The sequence below is a fragment of the Gekko japonicus genome, unplaced genomic scaffold (genome assembly GCF_001447785.1).
Source record: "Gekko japonicus isolate JY-2015 unplaced genomic scaffold, Gekko_japonicus_V1.1 scaffold2083, whole genome shotgun sequence".
NCBI lineage: Eukaryota > Metazoa > Chordata > Lepidosauria > Squamata > Gekkonidae > Gekko > Gekko japonicus.
This window is the reverse complement of record NW_015169845.1, coordinates 107,061-117,133: the sequence shown is the minus strand read 5'-3', so window position 1 is coordinate 117,133 and position 10,073 is coordinate 107,061. Positions and strand designations below refer to the sequence as shown.

Here is a 10,073-nt window from a genome sequence, read left to right as displayed (position 1 = left end):
GCAGACCCCCACCATAATATCACTAATACTTCTTACTCCTTTTATTTTTATCCAGAGACACTCAGCTGGACTTCTGTGCTCAGATTCACGTATTTCCTCACAAGTGTATACCTCCTTTACATATAATGTGACTCCTCCGCCCTTTGATATTTATCTGTCTTTTTTAAATAAATTGTACCCCTCAATCCTAATATCCCAATTGTGTCATCCCACCAAGTTCAGTAACAGCAGTGAAATATTTGTGTAGATTTACATTGCTGAATAAAGTATGCTAAATAGTTCAGCAGATGCATTTAAGGAAAGACAAATAATAAAACACACACCACTCCAGCATCAGCTCCCTCACCTGCCCCTTCTCAGAGCCCAGCTGGCTGTGGTCTGATTCTGGGAGTACAGCAGTGAAATATTTGTGTAGATTTACATTGCTGAATAAAGTATGCTAAATAGTTCAGCAGATGCATTTAAGGAAAGACAAATAATAAAACACACACCACTCCAGCATCAGCTCCCTCACCTGCCCCTTCTCAGAGCCCAGCTGGCTGTGGTCTGATTCTGGGAGGAGGAGCCTTATACAGTTAAAGGCTCAGCCAGCAGAGGGCGGAGCCAGCAGTCAGCCCCAGGCAAAACTGCTAAAAGCTACGATTTTGTATCACCAATTTGCAGATCACACCCAGCTCTTTCTGCTCTTGGACAGCTACTTGGATACTTCCCCATAATATCTGGCTGGGGGTTTGGAGACTGTGGCAGGATGGTTAAGGAAGAGCAGGCAGAGACTGAATCTGGGGAAGACAGAGGTTCTGTGGCTTGGGGGGAGGGGCTTCGGGGTTGGGGTTCAGGCTGCTGGCTCTTGATGGGACTTTGTTGATACCAGCATACTCCATCAGGAGTCTGGGTGTGACTTTGGACGCCTCCCTGACCATGGAGGTGCAGGTCACAAATACTGCCATATTGGCATTTTATCATCTACGCCTTCCTGAGCTGCTCTTGGACCAGATAGCAGCCCTGCATGGGCCGGATCTGGCCCACTGGCCGTTTCTTTGACACCCATGCTCTAGGCTGATCCTGCATGAGCAGGGGGATTGGACCAGATGGCCTGTATGGCCCCTTCCAACTCTATGATTCTATGATTCAGTGGCTGAGTTTTGGAGAAAAGATCTGGCCAAGGAATTACACACCCTTTCATGGGCAGGGCATGACTGGTGGCTTGGCTTCTTGCTTGGGTGCTGATGGAAACTCTTTCTTTATTTCAGCAGCAGATGTAGTGGGATTCTCCTTGGAAAATGCCAGGAATGAAGATGCTGAAAGAAACTTCAGAGATGGAGACGGACCACAGAGGCAGGAGGAAAGCCATGCAGGTAACAGGAGGGATAAGCCCATTCCTTGCCAAGGAGGGGGTTTGACAAAGGTCAATCAAAAAAAAGAAGAAATAAAAAATTCCTGTGCGCAGACCAGAAAACCCAGTCCTGGGAAAAAGGGAAATGAAACTGCGGCCCTTGCAAAGACCTTCAGTCAGAGAATGATCGTCATTTCACAGAGACCAATTCCCTTAGGAGAGAAATTGTATAATTGCTTATAGTGCAGAAAGAGCTTCAGTGGGAACAGTCCTTACTTCATGAGGCAGAAAGGCCCTTCTGTGACCTGCAGGTCCTGTTTCACCCTGCCCTATGAGGTTTTCCCAACACCTGGAGTGACTTCTTTTCTGTCCTTCAGGTTAACCACCTCCAGCCCCTGACCTTAGTAAGAATTGCTCACTGAGAGGGTCACGACTCCCAGCTTCCATTCCAAGTTCTGAAGCCTTGTCTCTGCATTTCCCACTACCCAGCACCTGGTCACCAGAGGGACAGCTTGCTGCCTTGTGCACCTCTTGGGTTCCTTTTCAAATTGCATGTCCAAGACAGTGGAGGCCTATGTGGTACAGCAAACCACTACCAGGATCAAAAGTTATAAAGTATTTCTTAACAGGACAATCTTTATAAGCATACTCTTAGCACAGCACCAGATTGAACAAGGGATTCAAAATAAATTGATAAAATGAAAATCCTCAGTATGTCCCTCTCTACCTGCCCTATCAGTTGTTAAATATAAATCAGGCTCCTTAGCTTAGAAAGTTCTAGATTTTTACAGGAGTTCCATTAACTTCAGGCCTCTTCCCCAACTGTAGGCCACAGCACATGGCAATGGCTGCCTCCTCCAGACTGTACTCAAGAGCTCTTTCTTCCTTAATGGAATGAGCAAAAAAGAGCCCCACCTCCTTTCTCCCAGGATTCTGATCATCTCTCTTTCCCCTCCCACTCATTAGGTCAGGCTCAGTCAAAGAAGCTTTTCCTGAAGTCTCCAGGAGCTTTTTCCTGAATCCTTTCTAGTCTTTTATTCCTCCAGATCTGTGTTCCCAACTTGGAGGTGGGGGGAGAGGACTAGCCCCTTGTTTCTTGCCTGCTCTCTGTCCAGAGAGGAAAAACTTTTAAACTCAGAAAGAAGGTCTTACTCTGTTCAAACCTCCATCCCAAGATGCATTTTTTTCACACTCCACATCTAAGAAGTCACACAGGTGGGGAGCCATATAATGGTCAGAGTCCCAAACAAGCATCTCCAGCGCAGGAGGCTTAATGTACTTTGAAAGTGTATACTATTGTACACTTTAATGTACAGCAGGAAGAAGCCACAGAAATATATGGAGTGTGGATGGAAATTCAGGTGCAAACTAGATCTTGCATGAGTTCTAAAAGGATCTCTCTCTTTATTCCAACAGGGGATGACCAGTGGAACAAGGAGGATGAGGAACTGTATCCTCTATCACCTGATGAAATCCAGAATAAAGGCGTGAGGGGAAACTTCAGGAATCAAGGGAGACCTAAGAGGCAGAAAGGCAGCCATTCAGTCAAGACAAGGTGTAAAGCCATACCTTTCCAAGAGGGGGATTTCCAAGAAGTCATTCACATGGTGGAGGAAACAGACAAAGGCTTGGACTGCGGAAGGAATGTCTCAGATCAAACCCAATATAATGTCCATTTACGAATGCACAGAGAAAAGAAAACCCATCAATGCCTGGAGAGTGGGAAGACCATGATTCTCAGAGCAGAGCTCCCTAAATGTCAAAGGACACATACAAGAGAGAAACATTATAGGTGCTCAGACTGTGGCAAGAGCTTTTCAGAGAAATCAGACCTTGTTCAGCACCAAAGGATTCACTCTGGAGAGAAGCAGTTTATCTGCTCAGAGACTGGAATGGCATTCTCTGAAGAAAGAAAGCGTAACGTACGCTTCCCAAAACCCATTATAATGAAGGCACATAAATGCTTTCAGTGTGGAAACTCCTTCAGAAACAGATCACAACTCATTGTGCACCAAAAGATGCACATAGGGGAGAAACTATTTGAATGCTCAGAGTGTGGGAAGAGATTCAGTCGGAGTGGCAGTCTTCAAGACCATCAACGAACCCACACGGGAGAGAAACCTTTTGAATGCTCAGAGTGTGGGAAGAGATTTGGTTGGAGTGGCAATCTTCAAAACCATCGACGAACCCACACAGGGGAGAAGCCCTTCGAATGCTCAGAGTGTGGGAAGAGATTCAGTCGGAGTGGCGGTCTTCAAAAACATCGACGAACCCACACAGGGGAGAAGCCCTTCGAATGCTCAGAGTGTGGGAAGAGATTCCATTGGAGTGATACTCTTCAAGAGCATCAGCGAACCCACACAGGGGAGAAGCCATTTGAATGCTCAGACTGTGGGAAGAGATTCAGTTGGAGATGCACTTTTCGTCATCATCGACAAAACCACACAGGGGAGAAGCTTTTTGAATGCTCAGACTGTGGAAAGAGATTCAGGTGGAGATGCACTCTTCAGCAGCATCAACGAACCCACACAGGGGAGAATCCCTTTGAATGCTCAGAGTGTGGGAAGAGATTCAGTGAGAGTGGCCATTTTCAAGAGCATCAAAGAACCCATACAGGGGAGAAGCCTTTTGAATGCTCAGAGTGTGGGAAGAGATTCAGTCACAATAGCACTCTTCAACAGCATCTAAGAAACCACACAGGGGAGAAACCTTTTGAATGCTCAGAGTGTGGGAAGAGATTTAGTAGGAGTTCCTATTTTCAAGAGCATCAAAGAACCCACACAGGGGAGAAGCCTTTTGAATGCTCTTTGTGTGGGAGGACATTCATTCAGAGTAGCCATTTACAACAGCATCTAAGAACCCATACAAGGGAGAAGCCATTTGAATGCTCAGAGTGTGGGAAGAGGTTCAGTCGGAGGGCCAGTCTTCAACAGCATCAACAAACCCACACAGGGGAGAAGCCCTTTGAATGCTCAGAGTGTGGGAAGAGATTCTGTCACAATGGCACTCTTCAACAGCATCTAAGAAACCATAGAGCAGAGAAGCTTTTTAAATGTTCAGAGTGTGGGAAGAGATTCCATAACAGTGGCAATCTTCAACAGCATCAACGAACCCACACAGGGGAGAAGCCCTTTGAATGCTCAGAGTGTGGGAAGAGATTCAGTCGGAGTGGGTCTCTTCAACAGCATCAACAAACTCACACAGGGGAGAAGCCGTTTGAATGCTCAGAGTGTGGGGCAAGATTCCTTCGGAAGGGCACTCTTCAACAGCATCAACGAACCCACACAGGGGAGAAGCCCTTTGAATGCTCAGAGTGTGGGAAGATGTTCAGTCGGAGTGCCACTCTTCAACAGCATCAAAGAACCCACACAGGAGAGAAGCCCTTTGAATGTTCTGAGTGTGGGAAGAGATTTAGTTGGAGTGGCACTCTTCAAAAGCATCAACGTACCCACACGAAGAGAAGCCCTTTGAATGCTCAGAGTGTGGGAAGACATTCAGTCAAAGTGGCACTCTTCAAGAGCATCAACGAAACTCACACAGGGGAATAGACCTTTGAATGTTTAGAGTGTATGAAGAGATTCAGTCAGAGTGGTGCTCTTCAACAACGTCAATAAACCTACACAGAAGCCTTTTGAATACTCAGAATGTGGGAAGCGATTCAGTTGGAATGGCACTCTTCCACAAAATCAAAGAATCCATACAGAGGAGAAACCCTTTTGAATGTGGGAAGAGATTCCGTCACAATGGCACTCTTCATCTAAGAAACCATAGATGGAACAAGCTTTTTAAATGGTCAGAGTGTGGGAAGAGATTCAGTCACAGGGGCAGTCTTCTACAGCATCAATAAATTCACACAAGGGAGAAGCCCTTTGAATGTTCTGAGTGTGTGAAGAGATTATGTTGGGACTCTTCAACAGCATCAACAAACCCACACAGAGGAGAAGCCATTTGAATGCTGAGAGTGTGGCAAGATGTTCAGTTGGAGTGCCACTCTTCAAGAGCATCAAAGAACCCACACAAGGGAGAAACCCTTTGAATGTTCTGTGGGAAGAGATTCAGTTGCTGCGGTTCTCTTCAAAAGCATCAGCTAACCCACACAGAGAGAAGCCCTTTGAATGTTCTGAGTGTGGGAAGGGATTTATTTGGAGTGGCACTCTTCAAAATCATCAACGAACCCGCAGGAGGAGAAGCCCTTTGAATGCTCAGCGTGTAGGAAGACATTCAGTCAAAGTGGTGCTCTTCAACAGCATCAACAAACCCACACAGGAGAAAAGACCTTTGAATGTTTAGAGTGTATGAAGAGATTTAGTCAGAGTGGTGCTCTTCAGCAGCATCAACAAACCCACACAGGAGAATCCTTTTGAATTTTCAGAATGTTGGAAGCAATTCAGTTAGAGTGGCATTGTTCCTCAGCATGAATGAACCCATACAGGGGAAAGCCCTTTTGAATGCTCAGGGTGTGGTTAGAGATTCAGTTACAATGGCACTCTTCAACAGCATCTAAGAAACCATACAGGGGAGAAGCTTTTTTTATTCAAAGATAAGTGAAATATACAGAAGAAACCAGGAAGCATAAACATTACTGCATTCAACACTATTACAATGAAGTGTAAACATATACACCTAAAACATTTCAATAACTCTATATAGCTCAATGAACTACACCTGACTTAAGCCTTATACCCTTTGTTATGGTCCCTAGAGATTCAGTCGGAGTGGGACTCTTCAGCAGCATTAACAAACCTATATGGGGAGAAGCCCTCTGAACGTTCTGAGTGTTGGAGCAATTCAATTAGAGTGGCAGTCTTCAACAGCTTCTAAGAACCCATACAGTGGAGAAGTCTTTTTTAAAATATACAGGGGAGAAATCTTTTTTTAAATATATTTTTTATTTTAAATTTTATATAGGGTACAGAAAAAGATAAAAGGTGTGAGGGGGGAAATAAATAAATGTAAAGCACTTTTTTTTTTACAAATATTCAAGACAATACAGACATAAATGAATTAATAAATCTAGGTAAATAATTATAACATTACCAATAATGCTGTTTCTCTAAAATACTTTATCCACTATTCCCAATTTGAAAAAACACTATGAAATAAATTGTGTGAACAAATATTTTATATCAACTTAAAATTGACAGAAAGCCATTTAAAATGATATATAACAACAAGGAAGTAACAAATATAAAACATTTCAAATAACTGATAAAAATCATATGACTATGAGGAAATGGTAACCATTGATTAACTGAATAATCAAAACATAATTTTGTATTGCTCTTACAACTCTTTTTATAATAGGTGAAAAAACCTCTCAATTTATTCCCAAATTCACTACTTGGTCTGTTATTTATATGATTCATCAATTTTGCCATAACAGCATATTCTTCCATCTTATTTTTCCATTCTTCAAGATCTGAGCAGAACTCCATTTTCCATTTAGTTGCAAACACTACTCATGCCACTCTTAACATATATAGAAATAGTTCATGTATTGCTCTTTCAGTATTCATGGGTAGAATTCCCAATAGCATAGTCTCTGGTCTATATGACTGAGGTAACGTTGGGTCATTCCCTTACTTTTTTATTTTTATTTTTTTTATTAAATATAAAAAACAGGGTTTTTTGCCAAATTATCTTGGAATCTTTCCAGCCATTCCGGGGTATCAGGATCCTCTCCTCCATCAGTTTTTTCCCTTCTTTCTTTAGTTCTTGTCAGTGTCATGCTGTACCTATATTTTCTGTACAAGCTTTTCATTTACGTGTTACATCAATATTTGTGTTAGGTTTTTTTTTTACTATTATAACAATTATAGAACACTTCAATTTGACCTTGAACTATAAGTATATGACCTTAAACATGATTGAACACTGTTTTGAGTAAATCAATGCATAATGATTATCTTTACCTGATATACCATATAAATTTTTAAATCATATACTTTCATAACAATAAAAATATAGACAGAGAGATTGTGTTAAAAGAGAGAAGCCTGAAATATTTAAAATGGTGGAGCAAGATAGAAGATAATATGTTATGGTTGATCTGTTAGTTTTAGTAAGTTAATATTTATGAGTTTTCACTTGTCAGAACTATTTCACATAAAAAGTAAGCAATGTTAAACTTTTTTTTTTAAGCCCCCGGAGGGGATTTTTTATTGATTTTTTAAACACTACAAAAACTAGAACAGAAAAAAGGGAAAGGGAAAGCTACATATAAGGGAGAAAGTAAAGAACCCACTACTAACTAAAAACCCAAGAGAGGAGATCTCCAACTAGCTTTTTATACTTCATTCAGACTTCATCTTTGTACTTCTTATGAACTGTGTCAATCTTTTAACCCTTTTAACCATCCCGTTACATTTAATTGCCCAATAACAGTGCCCCCCATCATCCCCTAGAACCAAAGTTCTCAAAGGCACAATTCAGAGTCCTTCAGCCTTTACTTCTTCTTCTTCTCTCTCTTCCGCAGTTTGTAGGACCTTTTCGGGGCTGATGCCCCCTAAAAGTAAGCAATGTTAAACTTATTAATGTTGTTAAAGATAATAAGTTCTTGTCTTTGCCTTTGTTTGGAAAAGTCCTCAGTCAACAGCAAACCCTGAGTCCAGTATACATAGTCTTTGCTTTTAAAAGGCCTCCAGCTATCTGAGTTCTCCAATGCAATACAGGATACGTGAATAAACAGCAAAATTCGACCTTCATTATAATTCCAGGGTGTTAAGTTCCATGAGGTGGCAGTAGAGCCTATGACAAAAAGCACATCTGGAATTCGCCCTCCTAAAAAAAAAGCCGAAGTCTCCCCCAGAAGTCAAAACAAAATATCAGCCTTGAGCCTGGAAAGGAAGGATGGGAAGTTCAAACAAGTGTCTCAGTCTCACTGGGTCTTTTATCAGAGAGTATATAAGCATCAGCCAAGTCATAAGATATGTTTTATCTTCCAAATAATGGTAGAAGCAGTAATAAATCTTATGTCATGGAGTCCAATTATATTGCTCTCATGAGTTCAAAGAGTCCAATTACATTAGTTCAGGGAGTTGTTCCGTTATCCAGTTAATCCAAATAATAATCTCTGTCCGTCCAGGCAGCAGCCAGGAAATACACAGTCTCATAGAATCTCTTTACTCTTCCCAATGTTTGTTTTTTAAAGGAGTAAAAAAGATTTTATTAAAAAGTGCCAAAGTATATTCTAATAAACTTGAATAAATCAGGGAGGAAAGGAGGGAAGGAAAGAGAAAAGGGAAAAAAGATGAGCAGTCTAGTTTGGATTAGAGAGTGGGTCACTCTCGAAGATACAAGATTGTTGCAAATCGAAGGACATGATTTGTTACTTGGATGGAATGCCTTTTTATGGTATGAGAAAGCAAATTCCCATAAGTACTTTAAACAGCATTGGTTGAGAGCCTCTTTACTTAAAGTTTGGGACGGAATCCATAAACATTTTTATACTAGAAGATCGAGACTAATAACACCATTAGAGGCCTTTATGCTGACAAATGCTTATACAGGAGAAGAAACATTGAGGTATCAGGACATTTTGGACAGTAAGGATAATCTTAAACTACCGGAACATTTGTCCTGGTGGCAAAAAGCACAGCTGGAATCAATATATCTGAAGTACAAAAAAGTGGGATTTAATTGTAAAATAACCGAATTGGAAAATGTTATGTTAACAGCAGACAGTAAAATGATAAAGAAAATATATAAAATTTTGTTGGATGATACAATGGTAGATGAAATTGTGAAGAATAATATGATTGCATGGGCTCAGAATTTAGGGCATACTATAAATCTGGAAGATTGGGGGCAGATTTGGGAGAAAAATATTAAAATGACCAATGCTATAACATATAAAGAGAATATGTATAAGATGTTTTATAGATGGTATATTACACCTGATAGATTGGCTAAGCAAAATACTAACTGTTCTGATAAATGCTGGAAATGTAAGAGTAAAAGGGGCACATTTTATCATATGTGGTGGCTATGTGATGTAGATTATAAAAGAAAAATTAATAAAAGTGTACCCATGGGTACTTAAAAAAAAAAATAACTCACTTGCTCGATGTTATCTCATTCAAAACAGGATCTGGAAAGCCAGCTCCGACTATCGCTGGCCTCAGATCAGAGGAGAGGGAGGGAGATTTCTCCCGCTGACATTTTCAAACACCCCTAGGGAGTTCCGATCAGTGGAGCTAAAACAGAAGCTGTCAAGAAGCCACTGCCCAGAAATCAGGGGAGAAGCCTTTTGAATGCAAGAGATTCAGTTACAGTAGCACTCTTAGAAAACGTCTAAGATCTCACACAGGCGTGTGTGCAAAGAGATTCAGTCAGAGTGACACTCTTCAACACCATAAAAAAACCCACTAGAAGTGTGGGGGGGGAAATATCATTTTTCCACATTTGGGTCAGTTGGGCCTGAAAAACAGTGGCATTCCAGAATATTCCCGAATCCCAATATTGAATTTATTCGGCTCTGTTATATCCTATGGGGACCATCTCTGTAGGGTATAATGGAGAATTTCACTCATCGACATCAGGAAGATACTGTTATTTCTTGATAAATTTATTTATTTTTATTTATTTATTATTAAATTTATACCCCACCCTCCCCCGTAGGGCTCAGGGCGGCTTACATGGCAAGAGAACTTGCTAATAAAAACATCAAATAATGTAGTACATTTAAAACAAAATATACAATTTAAAACCCATTCAAACATTAAAGTGCTCTAACTACATC

The 10,073-nt window shown here is 41.0% G+C and overlaps 1 protein-coding gene across 1 annotated transcript in view; it reads left to right on the top strand.

Moving 5' to 3' along the window:
* The window catches only part of LOC107115585 (oocyte zinc finger protein XlCOF6-like), a gene marked incomplete at its 3' end in the record, with an annotated part of 11,027 nt that extends 6,308 nt beyond the window's left edge, over nt 1–4,719 (top strand). Inside the window, exons 5-7 of the mRNA XM_015417327.1 lie at nt 1,251–1,355; nt 2,750–3,202; nt 3,287–4,719. Coding sequence (XP_015272813.1) covers nt 1,251–1,355; nt 2,750–3,202; nt 3,287–4,719 — 1,991 coding nt within the window. The remainder of the gene's footprint in view (nt 1–1,250; nt 1,356–2,749; nt 3,203–3,286) is intronic.
* Nucleotides 4,720–10,073: the final 5,354 nt, after the last annotated feature.